This window comes from Leiobunum rupestre, chromosome 8, assembly GCF_980474605.1.
Source record: "Leiobunum rupestre chromosome 8, qqLeiRupe1.1.hap1, whole genome shotgun sequence".
Classification (NCBI taxonomy): domain Eukaryota; kingdom Metazoa; phylum Arthropoda; class Arachnida; order Opiliones; family Sclerosomatidae; genus Leiobunum; species Leiobunum rupestre.
The window spans coordinates 19,423,274-19,449,165 of NC_143391.1; the positions used below are offsets into that span (position 1 = coordinate 19,423,274).

General features: G+C 39.8%; 4 protein-coding genes across 6 annotated transcripts; 2 read left to right on the forward strand and 2 right to left on the reverse strand.

Annotated features, from left to right (window-relative positions):
- The first annotated feature begins 195 nt into the window (after positions 1 to 195).
- On the forward strand, positions 196 to 4,501 carry U2af50 (U2 small nuclear riboprotein auxiliary factor 50). Its single transcript, XM_090156979.1, has 12 exons — positions 196 to 403; positions 511 to 655; positions 731 to 891; positions 957 to 1,084; positions 1,151 to 1,267; positions 1,331 to 1,469; positions 2,103 to 2,182; positions 3,381 to 3,503; positions 3,570 to 3,665; positions 3,749 to 3,881; positions 3,941 to 4,044; positions 4,109 to 4,501. The coding sequence occupies exons 1-12, from the start codon at positions 367 to 369 to the stop codon at positions 4,238 to 4,240; spliced, it is 1,395 nt and encodes a 464-aa protein (XP_090013105.1). The 5' UTR covers positions 196 to 366; the 3' UTR covers positions 4,241 to 4,501.
- Positions 4,475 to 5,718, reverse strand: LOC149932655 (copper homeostasis protein cutC homolog). Its single transcript, XM_090156978.1, has 2 exons — positions 5,297 to 5,718; positions 4,475 to 5,137 (listed from the first exon to the last, which is right to left on the reverse strand). The coding sequence occupies exons 1-2, from the start codon at positions 5,406 to 5,408 to the stop codon at positions 4,509 to 4,511; spliced, it is 741 nt and encodes a 246-aa protein (XP_090013104.1). The 5' UTR covers positions 5,409 to 5,718; the 3' UTR covers positions 4,475 to 4,508.
- Positions 5,445 to 8,159, forward strand: lic (dual specificity mitogen-activated protein kinase kinase lic). Of its 3 annotated transcripts, XM_090156976.1 has the most exons (9): positions 5,445 to 5,824; positions 5,995 to 6,052; positions 6,126 to 6,291; positions 6,359 to 6,595; positions 6,654 to 6,833; positions 6,912 to 6,992; positions 7,057 to 7,196; positions 7,286 to 7,442; positions 7,634 to 8,158. In XM_090156976.1, the coding sequence occupies exons 1-8, from the start codon at positions 5,818 to 5,820 to the stop codon at positions 7,428 to 7,430; spliced, it is 1,014 nt and encodes a 337-aa protein (XP_090013102.1). In that variant the 5' UTR covers positions 5,445 to 5,817; the 3' UTR covers positions 7,431 to 7,442; positions 7,634 to 8,158. The 3 variants fall into 3 exon arrangements, with proteins under 3 accessions (XP_090013102.1, XP_090013103.1, XP_090013101.1); XM_090156977.1 differs by having other exon boundaries at positions 5,448 to 5,606; positions 7,286 to 8,159; XM_090156975.1 differs by having other exon boundaries at positions 5,449 to 5,824; positions 7,286 to 8,159.
- Positions 8,160 to 16,964, reverse strand: LOC149932657 (uncharacterized). Its single transcript, XM_090157164.1, has 11 exons — positions 16,858 to 16,964; positions 16,794 to 16,796; positions 16,529 to 16,735; positions 16,027 to 16,127; positions 15,693 to 15,961; positions 15,524 to 15,632; positions 15,396 to 15,462; positions 15,278 to 15,329; positions 9,931 to 9,962; positions 9,794 to 9,866; positions 8,160 to 8,396 (listed from the first exon to the last, which is right to left on the reverse strand). The coding sequence occupies exons 1-11, from the start codon at positions 16,962 to 16,964 to the stop codon at positions 8,268 to 8,270; spliced, it is 1,149 nt and encodes a 382-aa protein (XP_090013290.1). The 3' UTR covers positions 8,160 to 8,267.
- Between the last annotated feature and the right edge of the window lie 8,928 nt (positions 16,965 to 25,892).

Genomic DNA, 25,892 nt, shown 5'->3' on the forward strand with positions numbered 1-25,892 from the left:
AAATATGTTATGGTTTTTGCAATTGTTTTGGTTTTTGACCATTTTTGGAGAGAGAAAGGGGGTATTTTATATCCCCTAAATTACAGCATCGTTTTTATTGATCGTTCAGTTCAACCACGCCTCCTCGGCCTACCTACCGTTCACAGGGGAGGGGGGGAGGGACCTTGTTGTGCGCTTTCTCTTATAATTTTACGGGCGCCATTCACGCGGCGGTTTTTGTCCTGGCAGTGTGGTACGTTAGAAAGCAAATTTTATTGATTTTGAAGAAATTAAGTTTATCCTTCCAATTGAATAAATGCCAAATAGTTTTGACAACGCTGGACATTTTCTTTTCTAAATTATTTTGTCTCTACTTCGTGGTTGCTCATGGGAGTTGGAGAAGCGAACGTAAAAATGGAAAAAGGTAAGCCTCGGTTTCAATCTACCTCGCCAAATGATCTGTTTGGTAACTACTTAGACCAATTATAATTAGTCTGTCACGTCATTATAACGCTTATATTCAACTTATAGAAAGAGATAGAGGCGATCGAGATCGAGAACGTGACAGGGATCGTGACAGAGACAGATCAGAAAGAAGGCGGGAACGCAAAAAAAGTAGATCCCGCAGTAGAGAAAGAAGACGGAGGTCTCGTTCCAGATCTAGGGATAGAAGAGGGTGAGATTGCTAATAGTGGCACTAGTTTATATAAGTTCAAAATGTTATGGGTACGGGTTTGTCTAATATTGGTAGTCATAGTCGTGGAGACCGTCTTCCAATGGCTATTACCTCAGGAATGATGGGACCTTCAACTGGTATCAGAAGAACACGTAGAAGAAAACCTTCCATGTATTGGGATGTTCCTGCCCCAGGATTTGAACATATAACACCACTACAGTATAAAGCCATGCAGGGTAAATTTGAAGTTGTAATGCTTAATAATCTTGGTTTATTTTTATTAATTTTTCACTGTATATAGCTGCTGGTCAGATTCCAGCAACACTGGTAGCTGCTCCTGGAACAGCTCCTGTCCCCATTGTTGGCAGCACCATAACTCGTCAAGCAAGGAGACTTTATGTTGGAAACATTCCTTTTGGCTGTTCTGAAGTATGAAATGTTTCATTTTGTTTAGATATGAATAGACCTAATCAAATTCTGCTTTTCATTGCTTAGGAGGAAATGATGGATTTTTTTAATCAACAAATGCATGCTTGTGGCTTTTCCCAAGCTCAAGGAAATCCAGTTTTAGCTTGTCAAATCAATTTAGACAAAAATTTTGCCTTTTTAGAGGTGAATAATTTTTTTAACCCAAGCTAATGATAACAATTAACAAAAATTCTTTACGTTTTTCAGTTTCGGTCTATCGATGAAACTTCCCAAGCGATGGCCTTTGATGGCATCAATTTCAAAGGACAAAGTTTGAAGATACGGCGGCCTCATGATTATCAGCCCATGCCTGGAATGTCGGAAAATCCAAGCGTCACCGTGCCTGGTAAGAAACATTAATTTGTGGTTTACTCTATTCATTTTTTGTTTCAATATCTTTATTTATTCATTCTTATAGGTTGTTTAGGTTTAATATACCTTCTTTTTTATCGAATTCGAAAACTCCTTCATTTTTTCCCAAGACCAATGGTTATTTAAACAAGTTCTGTCATGGGTAATTTCCAGTCAAGTCTTTCTGTTTGGTCTTCGATCGTTTACCAAAAAGAAAGGGCCCTCCTTTAAGGAAAAAATGTGGGAGTGTGCTGAGTGTTGTATTCGTTATTTGTTCCCATTTTATTTTGGCCTTCCTCTTGATCCACATTCCCCCTGCCAATCAATGGTACCCAAGTATACTATTCTTCTACCTTGAAATACCTTAAAACAACTAAAAACTTGTTCTATTTCCTCCCCCCTTGAGAGTTTCTTCCATTAAGTTTTTGGTGTCTCGGTTGGCTTTTCCCAAAACTTCTCAGCTCTTCCCATTTTTCCTCTATTAACAAAGTACCTTTACTCGACCCTCGGTGACCCCTGGAATTTCCAATTCTTCTGTCTGGTCTTTTTCCTACTATGGCTGTCACTCTTCTACCCTTCCTATCTACTCCCTTTTTCCCCGGATTTTGTTTCTACACGCCTTCACCAGGGGTAATCTCTACTGTAGTTCAGGACTCACCACACAAGATCTTCATTGGAGGCCTACCAAATTACCTGAACGAAGACCAGGTGAGTTGGCCACATTTTCTTTTCCTTCTCAAGCAGTAGAGACACTTCTTAAGGCCTATCTTTTTTTTTTTTGTGTCTCGAAGGATGCCCTTTCGAATGTTTTGTAGATTGATTTTTACTGTATATTCACTTTAAATTTTCAACCTTTGAAAGGGAATCCATCGTAGCTTGTCAGGCCTTATTTTCTCTTGAGTGTCATGGGGGTATATCAGGCCTATTTAGTTTTTACATTTAAATTAAATATTGACAATGAAAATGTCTAGTGTCACTAAACGAAAACATTGCCAATATTTATGATAACTCAGAAGAATAGACTCATATAACGCAGTAGTGTCGTCCAAGTTTGAAAGAAGACTTTAAAAAGTATCAGAAAAAGTCGTAGCTCTCAATAGCGCCTAAGTTAATTATCGTTTAAAATTAAGATTTTAAGAAAAGCAAAAGAATTTTGGCACTGATATGTGTTATTCTTTCTTCCCCCATTTTTTCAATCCGTAGCTAGGGTATGGAGGGGTGAATGAATCATGTAAAAGCTACTTCTACTACCTACCTAAAGTCCTACCCTCTGCTACTTCCAATAAAAGCGAGTCCTTCTTGCAACAATCGTATGCTCTCGCAGGCAAGTTTTGTGTCGAGAAAAAAAAACAAGACATAACTAAAACCAAATTTCAATTTGCGCTTAAAATTTCAGGCTGCGACGACACAATTATTTATTCGAGGATTCGTTGGAGCACTTTTTCTTTTTTCTTTTCTTTTTATTGCAGATATTTTTAGGGGGGATATAAAATGAGTACGCGATTATCATCTAGTTCAATTAAATACTTTTAAATGGAAATGTTACAGTTCAAATGCCATATAAAAATATTTCTTTATACTTGAACTACAACATTTTTATTTAAATTTTGCTATACTTCTTCCTATAGATTTTTGATTTTGAAGAGTAATTTGTACAAGTTTCTATTAATTAATTTTCAATTACCAATTTGAGGGAAAAGTATAACAAAAATATTTAATAAAATTCTAAATAAATATTGATGAATGTTAAACGTTATTCTCGTTACATTAGTTTAACTGACTTTTTTGGTGCAACAGAAAACTGTTATCTAATTAATTTAACATTACATTCATCAATATTTCCTAAAAACCTAAGTAGGAAGATGTTCCTTTAACCATATTTCTTCCCCATTATTTGCCGTAACAGGTTAAAGAACTTCTCATGTCATTTGGCCAACTGAGAGCTTTCAATTTGGTTAAGGATGGGGCAACTGGTCTCTCGAAGGGATATGCTTTCTGTGAATATGTGGATGTCAACATTACGGATCAAGTACATTCTTTTTCCAATTTTTAAAGAAAAAATTAATGTTTCACTGTTTTTTTTTGTCCAATCCAGGCAATTGCTGGTCTTAATGGCATGCAGCTTGGAGATAAGAAGTTAATTGTCCAACGAGCCAGTGTGGGAGCTAAAGATAGTTCGGTCAATGTATATGTAACTATTATATGCATTGTTTTTTCCTCTCTAAATTCTAGATTAAGTTTGAATTAAAAGTCTTTAATACACCTTTATTTTAGTTGGCTCAGGCTCCTGTTCAGGTTCAAGTACCTGGTCTTCAATTAGCGGGAGGTGCAGGACCCCCAACCGAAGTCCTTTGCCTGATGAATTTGGTAGTAGCCGAGGAATTAAAAGATGAGGAAGAATACGAAGGTATACACTATATTTGAAGTTTCTATAGCCAGATTTATTTACTTCTAAAATTTTGACAGATATCCTCGAGGACATTAGGGAAGAGTGTAACAAATATGGAGTTGTTAAAAGCTTGGAGATTCCACGACCAATTGAAGGAGTTGATGTGCCTGGCTGTGGAAAGGTTAAAAAGATATTACCAAAAATGTTTCACTTAAAATTTTTATATTTTTCATATATTTTTTTAGGTTTTTGTAGAGTTTAATTCTGTCATTGACTGTCAAAAGGCTCAGCAAAATTTGACAGGAAGAAAATTTGCTAACAGAGTTGTAGTAACTTCGTATTTCGATCCAGACAAGTATCACCGTCGGGAATTCTAACAAGAGAGATTTGAAAGCTGGTATGGGCAGAAACATAAAATCTTGTTTAATCTCTGTCAACGTTTAATGCGGATTGTAGTTTTACATTGTTTCATTTTTAAAAAAATTTTGCCTCGTGGAGGAAGATCCCTTCAATGATATCGGTGAAATATTAAAATTAGGATGCCCCTGCCCCAGCTTCATTACAAAAACACTTTTTTAAGCTGTATTATAATTGTGTTTGAAAATAAATCGTATAAAACCATATGTAAATAGAAACAAGTTTATTTTAATAGCTTCCCCAAACTGATTTGGCAATTGCCATCATTGTAGTCGCTTTCTGGATATCACAAGACTTCCAGTTATAGTCTGAATCCAAATTTCCCATCTTTGCTTTAAAATTCTGGAAGTTTATACTGCTTTTAACGGACGTACTCGCTGATCCATGAAAACTTTTGCATTTGCTGGTTGTCAAGATATTTTCCAAATTATTCTCAGTAACACCACAAGCTGGCATTATTTCTATACGATTTCCAGCTTTCTGATTCAATTGAGTGATTATGTCTAATCCTTCAAGAGCTGTTGCAGCTTGACCACTAGTGGCTATTCTTTCAAATCCTAGACTTATAATTTCTTCCATAGCTTTTAAAGGGTTTGGAACTAGGTCAAAAGCACGGTGGAAGACTGCAGGAAGTGGTCTGGAAGCTTCAAGAAGTATTTGACAGGATTTAATATCTACATCTCCAGTTGAACCAAGTGCTCCAAAAACTACTCCATGCATTTGATTTTTCTTTGCAAATTGAATATCTTCAATCATGACTTCAAGCTCGGAGGAAGTATACATGAAATCTCCACCCCGTGGACGTATCATAACATAAAGTGGTACATTTATGATATTTTTTGCTTTAATTTGTAGACCTGCAGCGCATAAAATAAGCAAAATTATTTACTGGATATTTTACAAGAAAACCGTCACTTGATTTATAAGTTTTATTGAAATTTTTCCATGACATAATAATATCATATGTAACATAATCATTTTACATATGATAATACTTAAGGTTATTTTTATTGCACCTGGGCTAGGAGTCAAGCCACCATCCATTAAGCTTGAACAGAGCTCTAAGCGAGTAGCTCCAGCTTTAACTGCATTTAAAGCTGACTGAATATGATCTACGCAAATTTCCATGCTCTTCTTAATTTTTGATTCCTACGTAATGCGTAATGGGGCTTTAGATCAAGAGGCCAATAACCCCAAACTCTTAAGTTTAGTATGGAAAGTTGTCAGGAGAAGGCGCTTTGCACTTAGCCTGCAGAGAAAATTTGGCTGTGCCTTCTCTTCGATTTCAACCCAACAAATAAAAGGAACGGATCTCTGTTTATAACGGTCAGCGAGTTATTTTAAATTAAATTGCGATATAATAAGTTTCACGTCCTTTATATGCCGTAATAATTAAATTATGGTTTATTTTAAATCACGTTACTCGAGTTCCCAAAATATTTGACTGCTGTGCAAGTTAACCTTGAAACGTTAATCGCTGAAATTAGCAATAGCTAGGCTAAGGTAGCTTCTCTCACTTTTTTAAATTGACTTGAAAATGGCAGGTAAGAAATTTTATTTTACAAAAGTTAAATGGTAAATATAAGTTTAAGTTTATAAAAACCAATATGGGGTTGTAATAGTTCCTAAGTGATCTGTATGAATAGTTGTCAAAGATCAATCTTCACCTAATGTATGTATGTTAACCAAAACAAATTTGTCAAATTTCATTTAGGTCGAAAAAGACCACCAGGAAAGTTATTTGTTCCTTTAGAAGATCCTGCTCAAATTGTGTAAATGTTTAATCATTGATTTCGTTGCTTATTTGTCAGTTTATTAGAATACTAATTTCATATAATTTTTTAGCGCACCACCTAGGGGCTTAGATGACCATACAACAATTACCATTCGTGAGCAAGTGTTCCAAGTTGAAGCTACTGATTTAGAGCATCTTTGTGAATTAGGTAGAGGTGCTTATGGAGTAGTTGACAAAATGATTCATAAAAAAACTGGGACTATTATGGCTATTAAGGTGATGGCATTTTTAATAACAGCGTATTAATTTATGATTTTGTTATAATTAATATTAATCTTTATAGAGGATACGACATACAGTAAATAGTGAAGAGCAGAGAAGGCTGCTAATGGATTTAGACGTGTCAATGCGTAGCAGCGCATGTAATTTCACTGTCCATTTTTATGGTGCGATGTTCAGAGAGGGGGATGTGTATATATGCATGGAGGTCATGGACATGTCTTTAGATAAATTCTACCCCAAAGTGTTTAAGATGAAAGAAACCATTCCAGAAGAAATTCTTGGGAAAATTGCCTTTTCCGTAAGTCAATTTGCCTAAAATATCGCCAATGTTGTAAATTTATTTGTTTTCAATTTAGGTTGTAAATGCTCTGCATTATCTTCAAAGTGAATTAAGGGTAATGCACCGTGATATTAAGCCTTCAAATATTCTTATTAATCGCGTGGGTGAAGTAAAAATGTGTGATTTTGGTATATCTGGTTATTTAATTGATTCAATAGCCAGAACATTAGAAGCTGGATGCAAGGCTTATATGGCAGTGAGAATACTTTTTTTTCTAGTAAAATCAAATAGACAATTCAAAATATCATGTTTTACTGTTGTTTTTGATTTTTAGCCTGAAAGAATAAATATCCAAGAAAACAGCGGACCTGGTTATGATATTCGTTCTGATGTGTGGAGTTTAGGAATTACCATGGTACTTTAAATTACTTTCATGCAAATGCAGATTCATATAGTTAATACAACTTAATTTTATAAAGATTGAAATTGCTACGGGAGCATACCCATACCCTTTGTGGGTTACTCCATTTGAACAAATTAAGCAGGTTGTCTTATCACCACCACCAAGGCTCCCAGAAAATACATTTTCCAGAGAATTTGAAGTGTTTATAGAAAACTGGTAAGTTATTTTTCAGTAAAATTAGTGTGGAGTAAATCCAATTGCGACGCATTATCTTATAATTTGTTATGCAATATCCAATATTACAGTCTCCAGAGGGAACATACAAACCGACCCAACTATGTCATGTTGCTCCGGGATGATTTTGTGACAAAACACGGCAATAATAATCAGACTGATGTTGCTCAGTTTTTCTGCCGAATTTTAGATACGCCAACAAGTGATCCTCCTTAGCAGTGACTTTGGGTTAGTTTTTGTCCTCTTTAAAAATGTTTACGCAGATTGACTATAAAAATATCACGCTTATCTTTTTACAACATTGTGCAAAAGTGAAAATCATTCCCCCCAAATCATTATTCTGCCTTCATTATGCTAAAATTCAAAAACACAATCAATCAAGACCGCCATTTAAAGTAATAATTTCATTTACAATAAAGTTGAGGAGAGAATGCCTTTGGAGAATAATATCAATGAGTAATAAGATTAGACCACTGCCATTTAATTTTTAACTGCCATATGTTTTGTAGTAGAATACTGGAATAACCGACTTAGAAATTTGAATGATGAGTGTATATACAAAATAATTGGAGCTTAAGAGAGCCAATTGATGTTACGGCTATTTGATCTATGAAGAGTCGCCGAGTGCAACGTAAATTGTTTTATCTACAGTTAAGTTGAACTAAAGATTTATTTCCATGACAATAAAAATAATTTGGAAGGTTAGGTAACAAGAAAATTGGGCATTTCTATTTCTAGGTTTTCTGTAGAGTTAATACGAATCAAATGATATTTTTCTTTATAAATCTATGAATTATTGTAAGAAAAACTATATACATATGAACCTCAAAAATAAGAAAAAAAAATTGATATTTTAATTCAAGATCTTTTTGTACAAAAAATGATTGTTAATTGATTACCGAAAAATTTTATGTCAGTGGACTTATTTTTGCCGCTATGCAAAATCAGAAAGTGTAGATATAGAATTATAAAATAAATATATCAATTCGTTGAAAGAAACTTGATTTCCAATGCTAACTCTCAAACACATTTATCCCTTACTAAATAGTGAAGTTACAATTTATTGGGTCTTTTTTTAATCATGAAAATAACAATGAATTCGAGGAAATCATAGACCATAGGAATCGATAAGCCAAGCCAAAGGCTCAAATAACCTCCGACATATCCCAGTATTTCAACAGGCTGTAGAAAAGAAACGAGTTGCCAAAAGTCCGAAATATAATTGGCCCTTAAAGGGAGTATGAACAGAAATGCTAATGGTGCATCAACGAATTTTACATTTCTGCCACAGGGTTTAACAGGGATAATTGGCGCTAGTTACGTTAAAAACATATCTTAGCAGACGTTTTTTTCTTTAGTTCATATTATTTGTTTATGAAAAACCCTTATAATTTTATTAATCCCTCCAAAACAAACCACTAATAGCGATTTCCACTTTGGTATTTCGGGCTCTCCGGGAGCGCTCGTGATAAGATTTCGTCCTCCACTGGGAAATCGAGAGCAGCTCGGGACGAGATCCGTGTCTTCCACTGGCAATCTCGCTCTCACAGCGAGCGCTCTGAGAGCGAAAATTTTGATCCGAGAAATTCGACGGATCGACAGATTTCGAGCGGTTTTCGTGATTTTTAAAAATGGCGGAACTAGATAGGACAATAAATATTCGGGCTGCTTATTTGTTTATAGAATCGTCTTCGGATAGTTCCGACGAAGAAATAGAGGCAATTCTTTTAAGTCAAACGCCGGAAATAGTATAAAGGCCTAAAATAATATGATAAATAGAGGATGTGGTTTATTCCTACTCTGAAAATTAAGTAAGTTCTTCTTTACGCCTAGGCCTAACCATGGATGATTAATAAAGTTTATGGAATACAATATTATAGTCCGCCATGACTTTCCGCGTATTTCGCTGGAAAATCCTCGCCCCGAGAGTTGCTCTTAAAACGAGGTAGTATTTCACTGGGAGACTCGCTCGACCACGATCCTTGGAAATCTCGACACGAGCTGTGACGTCGAAATCGATTTCGGGGCGCTCTCGGAGCTTCCCAGTGGAAATCGCTATAAGCAGCGCCAAAAATTTTAAAAGCCACAAGAGGAAATGGCCAATATTAAACACTTTGGGGATCGAGGGGTATTCCTCTTAAAATTGGGCTTACGTTACTTATAGGGTTTTCCATTTGACTGCTTGGATCAAAAATTCCAATTCTATTTGTGTGCACGATATTAGTACCGACGTCATTGATTTCACTCCGATAGCGATAGGGAAAGAAATGGAACATGTATCGGACTTTAATCATTCAAAGGCAATAACTTTCAAAACATCGCGATCGCGATGTTTTTATTGTACCCCTTTAAATCTATAGTTTCTATTCCTCTTTTATATTTTCCTTGGGATATCCATTTCCGGGAATGTCTATTGGAATTAATATATCCTCTATTTCCGGTTTTAGATAACTTTTTCGAATCGGGCCGTGTTTCTATTACCACGTCGCGAGCGAAATTCTCAGTAACTATGGTAAACCACACCCGTTTCTATGATAATAATCAGGGCCACGATTTCTTTAATAATCATATCAACTTACCGTAATTTTCGGCTTGTGTTGGTAAACCATATGCCTTCTCGTTTGCATGTAAATTTGTACATCGGAATTCCCACTTTGAAAACTTATCATTAAACGAAATTCCATAAGACAGAAGTTAAGTGATAATGTAAGCTTACCTTAAAGTGAAATTTTGTTCCGTCGTATCCACCTTAAATATAAATGAAATGTTGTAAAATTTTCTAAGCTGAGGATGACGCTACACAGAACTAGGGTATCTTTAAACCCCTATAGAGTAGCAAGGATCAATATGATCCTTGAGAATAGTAGCACTCCCTAGCTTGGGCCATGCCGCCATTTTGGGCGCGAATTTTTTATGAATAAGAAAAATCATGGGTGACGTCGTGTGACGTAGAACTGCCATTACTCTTTTGTTGTCGAATTCAGTTTAAAAAGGCACTCAGTGCCCACCTTAATTAATGGCTTTAAAAGTCGCTTGATGATTTAGGCCTAAGGTGGTGCCTTGGGTATTAGCCTAGCTGATTATTATTATTAAATTCTACGTTTCTGTGGACCTTTAATAGACGCTAAAAGAAATTATTCGCGTGAAAATAACAAGATATGACGGACATTTAAGTACACATAATCCCCCCGATGTGTTAAATATATTTTAAATATTAAATTTAAATTTGAAATTTTTTCAATTATTTTGTACATTAACCCAATATAGGAATTTTATCGAAAATGAATTTTTTAAGGTACCAGGTTTGGGAAATAAGGTAGCGAAACTCGAACATGTTCATTTCAATAGACGCTTCAATAAATCATCCTCCGAAGAAATCGCCATTTCCGAGAGCCAGGACCTGCAAGTCACTGTTTATATAGTGCTTGTTAAAATAATGAAAAAATTTCACCTTTAGGGCAGCAACAAGCGTTCCCCATAGCGTCCCCTTTTAACCAGGTAGCTTTTTTGACATATTAAGGCTTGGCAAAAACACGACTTTCTGTTTACAGCTGAAAAGTTTCCATTATTTCCACAAGCAATATATAAACAGTAACTTGCAGATCCTGGTTCTCGGAAATATTACTTCTTGGCAATTTCCTTGAAGATGTTTTATTGAAGCGTCTATTAATTGTTAGACAAACCGTTTTTAGCGTTTTACCTGGTTTTGGAAATAAGGTAGCGAATCGTGAACACGTTAATTTAAATGAAATTTTAGACAAACCGAATTTTTCGAGTTACCTGGTTTTGGAAATAAAATGTTTTTGGAGTTAGATGGCACCAGTCCTGTATCCATTCGTACGAAATTCAAATATGAAAATAGTGCGAACGCGGGTTATGAGGTCACGCGAATTAGCCAGAAATCTCACTTAAAATTAAAATTGATAACATAAGTGTATAATATTTTTACATAAGTGTGACACTTCCTATTCTTCACATGCAAAAGTTTTACTGAGAGCTATTCACAAGACCACTGCCAGAAGGCAGTGACAAGACAGACTGCATTACGGGTTTCGTCGCCGTTTTGCGTCAGCTTGCTAACGTGTCACACGTAGCCCTTTGGCAGCGCATCGCTCGGGGGAGATTTTCTTCTTGTGATGACGTCACTCCGTTAATAGCTCTCAGTAAAATATTCCCCAAAGTGACAAACTTATCGAACAATATGGTACTAACTACAAATATTATTTTCAACCAAGTCGGTCTTAAATTTAAAAAAAGTATGTATGTCGCACGATTCCACCAATTACTTCTCGGCCTCGCCCCATCAAGGTGGTATTGGAGCTCCCTCACCACAAGGAGAAAGTTTTTTCCTTCGTCCGCCAGCAGCACATGGCTGACAACTCGTATCCCTTCGCTGCCCGCTCTGATTTTACCCCAAATCAGCGTCGACGTTTCATCAAGGCCAAAGACGAACTGAACGCGAAGATCAACGCCGGCGAGCAGGGCTGGACTATTCGTAACTTCAATGTTGTAAAGTGGAACCAACCCTCGCTTCCCTTGCGTCCGCTTTCCAGTCTTGCCAACGGTGCGGTCCCAAAGGCGTCATTTTCTCATCATCCACCGCACTCTCATGGAATTTCGTCGCCTCTTCGTGTTAGCTCCCAGAATTTCACGTTCCCTACTCTGCAGCCGGCACCTTTCCAACGTTTTCAGCCACCACCACTCCAGAACTCGCCAGGATCATTTCCTTACTACGGTGCCTCTTCATACAGTGCATGATGTTCCCCAACTCTCGTTGCTCCCGGAACTCCAGACAACTCAACTTTGAACTATCCCCTAGTTGCCTTTCGTCCTTCTCGACCCACCTACGTTAAATGTTTAACGGACCAACTGTCCACTTTATACCATCGGACCTCCGACGCAGTTTTAGGTTTGCCCCCTGTTACTTCCCCTAGAGTCTCTAATGCTCTCTTTTGTAATGCTGGTGGTTTATCGGGTTATAAAATTGATGAACTGAACTCGCTGATCCTAAAATTTGGAATAACTCTTGTCGCTATTACCGAAACTTGGTGGAACAAAGACATTTCTCGCGCTGAACTAAACATACCAGGTTTCTCGCTGTTTCGCCACGATCGTGTTAAAGACCCTATTGGGGGTGTTCGTCGCCCTCATGGAGGTGTTGCGCTGTTTATCCAAGAGTCTCTATTGGTTCGGCCTTTTAACTTTCATGATGTTGCTATTGACTGTTCAATGGGCACTGATCTCTATGGTGTCGAATCTGTCGCAGTCCAGGTCGTAACCTCCGATCTAACTATTGTTATTTGCGTTATATATCGTTCGAATAATGCTCATTATCACAACCACGCGTATGTTATTTCTTTAATCTCTGCTCTTTGTTCTCATTGTGACGCGAAGCGTTATAGTTTATTACTCTTAGGAGACTTTAATTATCCCTCTATAGACTGGCTTAATAATATTCCGCGTGTAATTTCCCAACTAGATCTGGCGGTGCACTGTGTCGCGACAACACTCTTGATTTAATTTTTTCCTCTGACCCCGGTCTGGTTTCGAACACTTCTCTTTTTCCTCCTTTGGGTACTAGTGACCACGGTATTATTTTCTTCAATTTTACCTTGCTTTGTATGGCTCACATTTTTCGGCCTAAACCTAATTTCTACAAAGGAAACTATGACGCTTTTAATGACTTTCTTTCACGTATTGATTGGTCTCTGACGCTTTCCCGTGATTCCCTCGCTGACTCTTGGGTTGCCTTTAGTTCCCTCTTAACTGCCGGTATTTCGTCCTTTATCCCATTTAGTAAGCCGAAGCAGCGTAATAATAACTCTAACCGCCGCTTTGCCTTAAGCAGAAAAGCTAAATCTATTGCCTGGTGTCGCCTAAATCAATCTAAAAAACGACACGCTTCCCAGTCAATTATCTCTGGACATGTTGCCTCTTATCGTAAGGCTCGCAACGGCCACACTAATCACTCGCGTAATTTGAGGAGAAAATCTGAGGCAGCTCTTTCCAGTCTCGTAAAGGTCAACCCTAAAGCTTTCTATTCTCACGTCAATCGATTTCGCGTTACTCGCCATAAAATAATTGAAATTAAAGAATCTGGTGGCTCCTCTACGACTTCTTCCTTGGAGGCCGCCAATGTTTTTAATCAGTATTTTGCCTCTGCTATTCAACCTCTGCCCTATGTCCCGTCTCCTTCTTGCGCTGCCCCTCTCTCTACTTTTGACAAATTTACCTGTACGCCAGCTGATATTAGTCGTCTACTTGGGAAACTAAAAATTGACAAGTCTCCGGGCTCCGACGGTATTCATCCACTCTTATTACGCAATTGTGCCGCTTCCCTTGTTTTTCTCCTTTACCTTCTTATTTCATTCTCCTTCTCGAATTGTTCGTTGCCTCCTTCTTGGAAGGAGGCAAATGTCACTCCAATTCACAAAAAGGGTCCCCGCGATCTTCCATCTAACTTTCGCCCCATTTGCGTTTTAAACCAGGTTCCTAAATTGTCTGAAACCTTGGCTTTTGAACAGCTGCTTAGCTTCCTCTCTTCCTCAAAATTTTTCAGTAATGCCCAGCATGGCTTTCTACCTAAACGATCCTGTCTCTCTAACCTCCTGTCTGCTTCTAATCGTTGGTCAAGTTGGCTTGATCAGGGCTTCACCGTCGACGTAATTCTTCTGGATTTTAGAAAGGCGTTCGACTCCCTCCCCCACGCCGCTATTCTTTCCGCCCTTCAAGACGCCGGTGTTTGTGGTGATGAGCTTGCTTGGCTCGCGGATTACCTTTCTTCTCGTAAACAGCGTGTTGTGATTCACGGTGAAGTCTCTGATTGGGCTGATGTCCATTGTGGTGTCCCCCAGGGTTCTGTCCTTGGTCCCCTTCTGTTTAACGTCTTAATTAACTCCCTCCCTGATGTTGTCCGTGATGCGTTCATTGAGCTCTTTGCGGGTGACACTAAATTGTTTCATTGTATAAAATCCTCTCCTGATTGTCTGTGTCTTCAATCTAACCTTAACGCTGTTGTTCTCTGGGCCGACTCTAAGGGGTTATCTTTTAACACCGACAAATGCTCCGTCTTACACTTAGGAAGGAACAACCCCAATCACACATATTTTATTAGGGATGCCCCAATTAACACCACTCTCTCTGAACGCGATTTAGGCATTATTATGGATCCTTCTCTGAAATTCTCGAGTCACGCTAATAAAATTTCTAAGAAAATTCGCTCTATTACTGGTGTTGTCCGTCGCAATATTTTCTTCCGCTCTCCTAGGCTAATTCGTACCCTATATAATTCCCAAATTCTCCCCCACTTGGATTTCTGTTCCCCAATCTGGCGCCCTCGTCTCCAATCGGATATCCTTGCTCTCCAAAAAGCTCAAAATGCCTTCGCTAAGCTTCCCCACAAAATTTCGTCTCTCCCTGCCGCCTCTCGCTTGCAGTACCTTCGCATCGACCCGGTACATCTTCGACACCGTGTTAATGATCTCTGTTTGCTTCATGATTTTTTTTATAATAACTTAAATCTAAATTTTGACGATTTCTTCTCTCGGGGTCACTCACTCAAACTCTCCAAGCCCCGAGTTCGTACCGCTCAGCGTCTAAATCATTTTTCCTGTAGTGTGATTAATAATTGGAATTCCCTTCCCCAAGAGATTGTTTCTATCCCCAATCGCCACACGTTTCGCCGCCATGTCTCTGCCTTTTTTCATTTTAAAGATACCTCTCGCGTTACTTGATTTTTAACCAATATTTCCAAATTTACTCATTTGTTTTCGTCTCTCCCTTTATTTAATTTTTTTTTAATTTTTTTTGGTTTTGCGTCTTTCTGTAGCGATGCTCAAACAAAAGCCCACCCGAGGCTTATTGAGCAATTATATAAATAAATAAATAAATATTAAAGTCGAACCAGCGCGCGCCTATAACCGTTGAAATTTTTCAAATCAATTTCTTTTAAGATCTATACACGAATAATGGCAGTTCTTTCCGGTTGCAAGTTTCAGAAAGGCTCCGAAGTTGGAGAGTTGCAATTCACTGCTTACTTCAATCACCGACACGCGGATACTTACCGAATTTTGGTTCCGAAAATCTTTGCTCACTGATAAATCATAGACGATCATCCTTTAGGATCAAAACACTTTTTTTAAGCGAAACTTATCCTAAATTTAATTATAATTTTCGACATACTTGCAATCGCTTAAGCACCGCAATTGGCAATGGGCGTACTGTGACGCAGAAACATTGATGCAGCTATCTGTTTTAAAAGGAGACAGAAACGATAAAATGTAAGTGGGCTTAGTTTTATTTTTTCTTACTTTGCTTCGCTTGCGTGCATTTATTTGCAGCCGGGCTCAAAGTCAAGTGCGATGCTATACAACCGCAGTTTTGCTTCGAAATATTCAGATGACATTCATTGATGCAACCCTAAAAATCGTAAGAGAGATAAAGCTGGCGAACAAGCGATACCGCGGGTGGTTGGCATACCTCCCGGCTTAGGGGCCCCTTTCCGTCCTTTTTTCTCCAGTTGAGTTGATAATTGATACAACCGGGCTTGAATGGTAGTTCCAAAAGGTTAATGGTACTTCTCGTAATCGAGATAGAGTAGCTCAGACCCGGTCGCACCTTAATGGCTTCTGAGGCCCGTTCCAGTGGTAGTACGAAAGCATTGTGCACGTATAAAAATAATTCCGCCGGGTAGTCGCTAATTGGTTTTAGATAAGTTTTTTCTTGGCCGTCTAATTGTAGTTTAAATTCTGAGTAGAAGTATGTAGCATGCTTAATAAAAACCTTTGATTAGCCCAATAATTAGAATACTTACTGAAAGAACTAGAAGCATTCGGTGAATGTTCTTTAACAGTGTTCCATTGAGAGTTGTAAATGAAACACTTGCGGAATTCTCTTATAAACCAAGTGGTATTCCTAGTTATTTACAGTTATTTGAAATTATAGAAATGAATGTTACTAGGGCTCAAGGTTCGTTTATCGTTGCCACAGTTGCCTAAACGCGATTTCACTCTGATGTCCAAACCGAGGAGCTAACCACTTCTTAACAATCTAGGAAACTGAGTACAGCCTATATTAAGGCTAAATCTGTAAGCAGTTACGTAATCTCTTGAGAGCAGTTGAAGCTTCCCAACGAAAATGGTTTATCAATTTGAATTTTATTAAAAACAGAATTGGATTTAAATTGTATGCGTCTTGATTCTAGGTGGACCCAAATTTTAACATAATTGTATCAAGCCATTTTCGTAAGGGTTACAGGCTTGTACACAGATTATGGCTAGTGATTAACCACTCGGTTCAACTTATCTATCGCTTACCAACAAACTTCTTCAGTTAATTCTTTTTCATCGGGGGTTTCTGAAATTTCGCAACCTTTGACAAGGTCCCCGTTGTTGTAGCTTAGTTCGAGTATGGTTTCCATACTCATAGTGTTACGTTCTTCAGTGCTCAGGTCCACATCTAGTTTATTATTACATGCCCGGCTATGTTTGGAATATTTATCGCAAACAGATTCCCTCTTGTACCTGTTAAGATTAAATTATTGCTTACTGGATAGCTTTATTTCCGACCTACAAGTCATACTTCCTAAAGCGGGGGATATGACCAAAGAAATTTTGTGTACAATTTTGTAAAGCTTCGTACGTACCAGTTTTTATTGCAAATTGTAGCCGCTGGTAAGACAACTCGATTGAGGAACTCAACGTGAACGTCCATGGTGCTTGGGTATTCCATGTACAATTCGATAAACCCCATTACTTGATATACGCAAGCCACGGTACACATTATATATCCTGTTAGTTTCAGGGCATTTTTCGCAAATGTGGATGCTGAATCAGGCTTGTATTTTCTCGCTGTAGCACTGATTCGGCTCTTCAAATTCGGATGTTTTATACCGTCGGTCTTATATTTCGAAATAAATGGATAATCGAAAGGTTTTTCGTGTCTTTTTCTGTAACTGTTAGAACTCCAATTCTCCATTTTATTTTTTTAAAGGTCAATCTTGACCAAAAATCTAAAACCAAGTGAATAGTTCGTTCGCAATGACCAGGTGTATCGTATAAGCTCGGGTAAACGTGGAAGGATGGGAAAATACTAGTGTCATTGAATATTGCCCCAAAACTTTCCCTTGATGAATTTTTAATATCGCAGTCAGCTACTCTATTTTGTAAGATATATTATAAAGGAAATCGCGCGAAGAAAAACACCTGTAGTAATAACAAACGATTTTCTTTTTGGCAGGGACGCCCACACTGTTGGGAATCGAAAATATCGATTTTTTATATTCCTGCTAATGTAGAATACAATGATACTTAAAGCTGTAACTAAACTGAAAAATTCTAAGAACCCTATTAAATTTAGTTAGAAATGCACAACATTGTAAACTTTATCCTTCAAAAAATGTCAAAAATCAAAATTAGCCTTATATTTTAAGCTCATAAAATCTCATTAATGACGAAATGGGTTTTCTATATAAACATGAAAAAAATAATTTTATTACACCTCAGAAATATCGTACTTCAAGAAGCTCAATTTGGTACCCTTTTACGTAATATCAGGAAACTATAGAGGTATACACTTGGAATGTCTAAGGTAAGGTTCCATTGGGAGGGTGATACGAAAGCGGGTCGAGGAAAAGGCGGGGCTTAACTACGTCAAGTGTTAGACGTAACACGACATTTCAAATTCATTGGCTCGAGGTTTGACCATTGAGTTGGGAATATTAATCTAGAGATCCAATCAAATCTGCTACCCGCGAAACAAGTTTTTGAAAAATACGAATGTGCCGTCTGCTCTAAAATGACGAGCAAACGTTATCATATGACCCGTGGCGCCATCCATTATTTTGAAAAAAAAAATATTTTTGCTTGAAAACGCGTCTTATTTGAACGAATCATTGAGAGATAGACGGCGCCACGGGTAGAATGATAACGTTTTCTCGTCATTTGGGACGCCGATGGGAGCAGACGACAGTATTCTTATTTTTAAAAACGTGTTTCGCGAAATACTGAAATCCGACGTTTCGATGGGACCTCTAGATTAATATTCCCAACTCAATGGGTTTGACGCGAAAAGAATGCGTCGTCATGGTAACAAATAGGCGATCTTCCCGCGCAAAAAAGGCTTATAAAACAATGGATTTAAAAACCTCAATTTGTTATCGTACTTAATATTTTGAAGTAATTATAATGTTCTTCGCGAAAGAAGTGTAGTGATACCTAATTTCAGGTATTTGTATGGTTATAAAAGAGATAATCAGGTAAACTAATAATATAATAACTGTTGAGTAATTTATAATATTGTTTAGTAAATTATAATACTATCTAACTTAGTTTATGATAAGCTAATAATGAAGCAGCTCTAACATCTTTATTTTATTCTGGTCTGACTAGCTTAGGCAGGCCTCATTAGCGCCCTCTATTAGATCACATGATCTCAGTACGTAACATGTTTTTTTGTTTTTTTTTAACTATAGGAAGGAATATAAAATGTAGTTATTATTTGATGATTAGAATGTATGTAAAATACTGCTTTTATCAGTCCAGAAATCGGTCAGGCATTTTCGTGACACGACCGGATCGTGTAGTGTGATTGAGAATCCCTTGGGAAGTGAGTTCTGCAGCAGATTTCGTAGCAGGAACACCAGGTTGTGGACGCTCATAAAAGACTGTTTGAATTGATGGAACATGATGGTCCAAACTGGGAGTATAAGTGTCTGCGGGTGGGTTTGGATTGCGGGGTTGACAGTTCGATAGCACTTCTTGAGGCACCGGAACAGGGTTAGGTAGTGTCGGTGGTGTAGGAACTTCGGAACGAGTATTGTAAGACACAGTGATCGTATATTGAGGGCGGAGTGATTGCGGAAGTATGAGGAAGAATGACTTGTTCGGTTGAGGGGAGATTTTCAGAGTATAAAGCAGTGTTTGTTATTTGAGATACCAGTGGTTTCAAGTGCAGTCCAGTTCGTCGATATTGAGCACCATTTTCAGTTTGTATTATGTAGGAGTCCGGTTCCGACGCTACAGCAATGACAGTGGCAGGAACCCAATTTCTGTGGGATGCCATGTAGCGGACTTTAGACCCCACTGTATATGATGGACGTTGGGCAGGAGAAGACTGTATCATTGCAGCGCGACGAGAATTCAATACATCTTGTACATGTGTCGTAGGAAATTTGGGAATTAGTACATTACTATTCGTAGCAGTTGGAGTGCGCAACAAACGACCCATCAGCATTTCCGAAGGAGCTGGTAGATTATTTTGAGGGGTTGCTCTACATTCAAGCAATATGTATTGAGTGTCAATACCAGCAGCTTTAGCTTTGTCCATTAAATTTTTGATTGTTTGTACATGTCTCTCCGCCATTCCATTAGATTGGGGAAAATGGGGACTGGAGGTAGTATGGTTAACACCCCATTGATCAAGGAACTCAGCAAAGGCGCTAGAGTTAAATGGCGGGCCATTATCCGTGATGAACAACTGAGGCACCCCATGGCGGGCAAAATGAGGTTTGATGGCTAGTATAACCGAGACCGCATCGGTGGAGCGCAGCTCATCAACTTCCAGATATTTTGAGTAATAGTCCACACATAGTAAGAGTGTTATGATGAAAAAGATCCATTCCAACCGTTTCCCATGGGCGTTGAGGGAGCGGATGAGGAGTGGTAACCATGTGAGACTGCGCTCGATCATGAGAGCAGCAAATGGTACACCGTTGAATCAATGCTTTGAGGGAAGAGGAGAGGCCAGGCCAAAAAACATAGAGACGAGCTTTACGTAAGCAGGAGTTTTTACCCTGATGGGCCCCATGTAATTGATTCAAAACTTGTTCACGTAGGCTCGACGGAATAATTAGCCGATCCCCACGATAGAGTAAGCCATCATGACCAAAAATTTCCGATTGATACGGCCAGTATTGTTTGAGCGCTGGAGATAAATTGGTAGAATATCGCGGCCAGCCATGTTGAGCATAGTGGGTCAGTTGACACATTTCAGGATCATGTAACATTGTAGTCTTCATTTCAGCTAAACGAGTGTTGGATAAAGTAGTTAGCGAATGAAGAGCAGTGTGAGCACCTTCCAAGTAAGTAGTGTCTACATCAGATGTTGATCGGGGCGCCCGAGAGAGCGCATCAGATATATACATTTGTGAGCCAGGCACAAACACCAGTTTACTATCATAGCGCTGCAGTCGAAGGCCAAGACGCTTTAGGCGTGGTGACAAAGCATGAAACGGGCGATTCACAACAGCATGTAATGGCTTATGATCAGTTTGCACAGTGGGTTGGGTTCCACTCACATAGAAGTTGAAGTGTTCCAGAGCATACACAATAGCCAGAAGCTCCTTCTCTATTTGCGCATAGCGTTGTTGCGTGAAGGTTAAGGTTGTTGACACATAGTGAATGGGATGGCCATCCTGAAGGAGGACAGCACCTAATCCTGTTTGGCTTGAGTCAGCAGAGATCACACTGCTCTTATTAGGATCATAGAACGCGAGAACAGGCGCTGTGGTTATAGCATTCTTCAATTTCTGGAAATGAGTTTGTGAGTTGACATCCCATATGAATATAGAGTCCGTTTTTAATAAGGCCCGCAATGGAGCCGTCTTTGCAGCATGATCAGAAATAAATTTTCTAAGAAAGTTAACGACCCAAAGAAAGCTCTGAAGTTCTTTTTTGTTGGTAGGGTGTGGAATAGCCTGGATGGCTTTGATACGACTGTCATGTTTATGAATCCCATCAGGAGACAAAATATGACCCAGATAAACCACCTCAGAGCATGCTAGCTGTAGTTTTTTGGAAGAGAATTTAAGACCGGCAGCTCTGGCCTTAGTGAATACCGCTCGTAGAACCGCATTGTGTTGAACCATGTTGCTGACACTTATGAGCAAATCGTCAGTAGAGATGAAGATGCGGGGAATTCCTTCAAATATGGGTTGCATGCAGCATTGAAAAATTTCAGTGGCACTTGCGATGCCAGTGTCAATTTTGAAAGATATATTTAAGTTTTGAATTTGAATCGGAGTGATCCAGTCACCTTTTGTCAAGGTCGTAGTTGCATTGATAGTTAAGGAGGCAATGTGGAACGGATCCATATCTTGGTAGGGATCCGGAGGTGCCGGTAATCCAGCTGATATCAAATTCAAATCCTGAGTTACATGGGAAGTTTCTGGTTGTGTAGGATAGTATATCGGTCTGTTGGATAGTGGGGAAGTAGATTTAGGTATAAACTGAGGAGGATGAGAAAGTACCTCATTGGCATAGGTGTCATGTGGTGCGGATTGATGCATGTCAGTGAAATCATAAGTGTGATCATATGAGTAGGGAAACTCACTGTGGTCATATTGTTCGGCTGTGGAGACAAATGTTCCATGAAGCGGGAGTGATCGGCATGCTTTAGCAAAATGACTGCGACCACCACATTTGTCACAAATTTTATTGTGAGCAGGGCAGGTGCGAAAGGGATGCGATGCAAGGCAACGACCACATACGGAGTTTGATGAAGGTGCCTCCATAGAAGGTTGACCACGAAATGAAGATGGTGTGCGATAAGGTAGTCGCAGCACAGCATTGCGATTGGTGGGTTGAAATTGGCGTCCGTGAAAATTGCGATTACGAGGTGGAAAACCCCGGCGAAAAGATCTCATTGCATCTACTGATATAGGGGGCAATAAAGCCGATGAGTGAGAAAATAGTGGACCACTTTGAGAAGTGTTTAACATAGCAGTAGCATGAACATCCAAAATGGGAAGTGAAGGCATCAGTAATTTCAAGAAAGGTACGGGTGGCTTGACCAACCAAGGGAGGAAACTCCAAAGTATCATATATATCACGCCCTTCTTGGCCTATGACCAACAAAAGAGTATTTATCTGAATTTTATTAGTCTTCGCTGTCAATTCAGTAGCCTCAGCAAATATTGTAAATTCATCCAACCAGTCATCCCAAGCATCAGCTGGTTCAACTCCCAGAATTAATGGTGTAGGAGGCGGGAAAGTGGTAGTCGTGGTTGCCATGAGGGAGGCGATTTGGCGGGAAAAGAAGACAAGGCCCAAATTGGTTGTTGAGAAAAACTTTGAATGGCTAGATAAACAGAGTTCCAAAATATGATTCAGGAAAAGCAATAATTAGCAAGAAAATACATCACTTCTGACACCATGTTGAGTAATTTATAATATTGTTTAGTAAATTATAATACTATCTAACTTAGTTTATGATAAGGCTAATAATGAAGCAGCTTTAACATCTTTATTTTATTCTGGTCTGACTAGCTTAGGCAGGCCTCATTAGCGCCCTCTATTAGATCACATGATCTCAGTACGTAACAATAACCATGACTAGGCTTAATGACGAGTTTTTGTCGAATAAGGGTAGCGAGGCGCGAGAGTTTTTCTCGAGTTTTCCCGCTTTAAGACACGCCCGTTTCTACGAGCTTCACTCGGAGCTTCATCACGGCCGTAAAAATCTTCCTTAGACATTCCAAGTGTATAGAGTGCTAGCAGTTGATGCGTGTTTAAAAGTTAGTGACGTCACAGCCGTAGCTTCCGTAGTGGTTGTCATGAAAACTCGCGTTTTTTTCTCAATAGACGTTTAACATTGGTGACGTCGCAGGGTTTCAAGCTGCTGGCACTCTATACCTATATAGTTTCTTGGTAATATCCATTAAATACCTGTTTTTTTTAGACGGGAGGAGGAAGTCCACTCTAGAAGGTCACTGGAGCCCAGTAACCAAGGCGAGACGATCGGCCGTCTCGTTTCCTGGAACTCCCACGTGTATGGACACCAGATTAGAGAAACCGGATACGGGTACTTATCGCAAAGCTCCTGGATACAGATGGCCACCGGATCCATTGACCGACTTAGCAGTTGGTTGAGTGCGCTTTTAGAGTCGGAACAGACAACGACCGGCGAACGCAGATGTGTGGACGCGTAGGAGAGCCATCTGGATGGCAAATAGCTCGACCCGATTAATAGGATGACCACTAAATTAACCGCACCAACGTTGAGGGAGGGAATTGCGAAGGCAGCACCCGCGACCCCTGAAAACCTTCGCGTCCTTCGTGTGAGGTTCGAGAGTTGCGAAAAAAAGTTGCCGTAACTGTCAGAGTTATTGTCATCCTTAGGACAGGTGAGCCAGCGCGAGATGATGAGGGGTCCATGGTGGGGTCGCCGCAGTGACGAGGTGTCGACTAGTAACGTAGAAAAGCCAATCAAGATTGCAGGCTTGAGCCAGGCGCCAAGCTCTAAGTAGAAAAGGCAGCCTGTTATTTGGGAAGCGATGCTCCAAAATCTCCAAGGAAGCAAGGTCCCGGCGCAGGAGAGTGCGGTAGAAGTATGGAGTGTCCGCCGCCCCACATGGAGCAAGGGTAGTCTCTCCTGTTGCTTAAGGTCGGAATGGTCACTTCGGCCTCCATTAAACTGATAGAAGAAGACGGTGGAGTCCCGAGGATGACTCGAAGGGCCACATTTTGAACTTTATCTAGTTTCTTGAGGGCACAAGCGGGCGCCGACGCGTAAAGGGGACTAGAGTAATCCAGTCTGGATCGTAACAGGTGTGTATACAGAATCCGCAAAACCTTAACTGCTCGCAGGAGGTTTAGTCTTTTCATCGAAGAGGAGGAAACGTCCTCGATATGGGGAATCCAAGAGAGACGGTCATCGAAAAGACCACCTAGATACCTGTAGGTGGACACCTTAGTGAGTGGCTGATGGCCCAGTGTGAGAGCGAGGGCCGCTGAAAAGTCGGTTTTGCGAGAGAAGGTCATAAAATTGCACTTGAGTGGTTGAAAGTTTAGTCCCCAGTTTGCGCCGTAGTCGGTGAACCTGTCAAGAGCGACTTGCATAGTTCTGAAAAGATTCCTACAGTCAAAGCCACTGATCAATGTTCTCGACTTGGTGTTTACTTCGGATTCTTCGCTAGCCTTTGACTCGGAGGTGCTTCCGGCCCTCGGCCGTAGTGACCACGGTGTTGTATTATTTAAGTCTCTCTTGTGTGGGTCACGTCCCACTTTCATCCCTAGACCCAATTTCTTCAAAGGGGACTATGAGTCCTTCAGTGCCTTTTTATCCTCTATCGATTGGTCACTGGTTCTGTGTTCCGCCAGCATCTCCGAATCCTGGAATGCGTTTCTCGCCGTACTTAACACAGGTATCACCTCCTTTGTCGCATAGCGTAGGCCCCCTTCTGCTCCTAGGCCTGACCTTCGTTTGTCCCGGAGTCGAAAATTTAAGGCTGCTGCCTGGTCCCGTTTTCTTTGGGCCAAAAAACGTACTGTCTCCCCACTTGTTCTGGACGCTTTGCATGCCCAGTACCGAGCGGCTCGTAATGCCTTTACCAACCATGTTCGTAATGCCCGACGGAGATATGAGGCTGACCTAACTGCTCAGATCCGTGACAACCCTAAATCGTTTTGGGGTCACATTAACAGGTTCCGTTTGGCCCGTGCGTCTATTTATGAGCTTATTAAACCTGATGGTTCTCTTACTGGCACCTTATCAGAGGCGGCATCTGTTTTAAATGACTTCTTTGCCTCCACTGTTAGTGCCAGTGGGGCTCCCTTAGTTTCTTCAGTTCCCTTAGTTTATCTTACTCCCTTAGTTGCTCCCGTTCCCTTAGTAGCTCCCATTCCCTTAGTTGCTCCCGTTCCCTCTGTGCTTGTGGAGCGCACTCATACGTCCTTCTCCTGCGAGCCTTTAGATATTTACCAATTATTACGTCAGTTTATAGCTTCTAAATCCCCAGGGCTGGACGGTCTCCACCCTCTTCTGCTTCGGTCCCTTGCTAATGAGATGTTTTTCCCCTTGTACATAATCATTTCTCACTCATTTGCTCTTTGTGAACTCCCACTACCTTGGAAAGAGGCCCACATAACCCCTATCCATAAAAAAGGTTCTAGATCTGACCCCACAACTTACCGCTCAATCAGGTTCCTAAATTTTCTGAACACCTAGTCCATGACAAAATTACTTCTTTTCTGCACAATACAAATTTTTTCTCCCCCTCCCAGAACGGTTTTCTTTCCAAGCGGTCTTGCCTGACGAACCTGCTACTTGCCACTAATACCTGGTCTCGTTGGCTAGATTAGGGGTTTTGGTGTAGACATTATTTTCCTAGATTTTTCCAAGGCCTTCGATTCGATTCCGCACAACATTCTACTCGAGGCGCTTCAGTTGGCTGGTATTGAGGGGGCCGCCTTGTGTTGGTTAAAGAATTACCTCGTGGACCGTTACGGTAAGCAAAGGGTCATCCTGCAAGGTCAAGCTTCAGCTTGGAGTACTGTGAACCAGGGTGTCCCTCAAGGGTCGGTCTTGGGTCCCCTGCTCTTTAACATTTTAATTAATTATCTGCCTGTTGTTGTGTGTGTTGCCTTGGTTTTACTATTCGCTGATGACACAAAACTGTCTCACAAAATTAAACTACACTCCGACCATTTGGCACTCCAGGCTGACCTCGACGCCGTAGTTGAAAGGACCTCATGGTGGCTAATACTTGGAAGAAATAACCTCAACGTATCTGGATTGAAACTTGGACAAATAAATTAATAGATTGCTAGTCCAAATTTAAAGCCCTCATTTGATGTTAAAAATTTCATTGAAATATCGTACATTAAGAACTCATTATTAGTGTGTTTAAAGGGTTACAGAATTGTTTGAATTTTGAGGCTGACGCTAACTAATAACGTGTTT

What these genes read in the sequence shown, in the direction of transcription:
- U2af50 (XM_090156979.1), top strand. Translation starts at nt 367, where the DNA reads ATGGGAGTTGGAGAAGCGAACGTAAAAATGGAAAAAG. An exon ending in GAACGTAAAAATGGAAAAAG is followed by an intron (nt 404 to 510) that starts GTAAGCCTCGGT and finishes TTCAACTTATAG; the next exon opens with AAAGAGATAGAGGCGATCGA. An exon ending in TCCAAGCGTCACCGTGCCTG is followed by an intron (nt 1,470 to 2,102) that starts GTAAGAAACATT and finishes CGCCTTCACCAG; the next exon opens with GGGTAATCTCTACTGTAGTT.
- LOC149932655 (XM_090156978.1), bottom strand. Translation starts at nt 5,408, where the DNA reads ATGGAAATTTGCGTAGATCATATTCAGTCAGCTTTAAATGCAGTTAAA. An exon ending in TGGCTTGACTCCTAGCCCAG is followed by an intron (nt 5,138 to 5,296) that starts GTGCAATAAAAA and finishes TATGCGCTGCAG; the next exon opens with GTCTACAAATTAAAGCAAAA.
- lic (XM_090156976.1), top strand. An exon ending in GAAGATCCTGCTCAAATTGT is followed by an intron (nt 6,053 to 6,125) that starts GTAAATGTTTAA and finishes ATAATTTTTTAG; the next exon opens with CGCACCACCTAGGGGCTTAG. An exon ending in GGACTATTATGGCTATTAAG is followed by an intron (nt 6,292 to 6,358) that starts GTGATGGCATTT and finishes TAATCTTTATAG; the next exon opens with AGGATACGACATACAGTAAA.
- LOC149932657 (XM_090157164.1), bottom strand. Translation starts at nt 16,964, where the DNA reads ATGGGGTTTATCGAATTGTACATGGAATACCCAAGCACCATGGACGTT. An exon ending in CGGTGCTTAAGCGATTGCAA is followed by an intron (nt 15,330 to 15,395) that starts GTATGTCGAAAA and finishes TTGATCCTAAAG; the next exon opens with GATGATCGTCTATGATTTAT. An exon ending in GAACAAAATTTCACTTTAAG is followed by an intron (nt 9,867 to 9,930) that starts GTAAGCTTACAT and finishes AAGTTTTCAAAG; the next exon opens with TGGGAATTCCGATGTACAAA.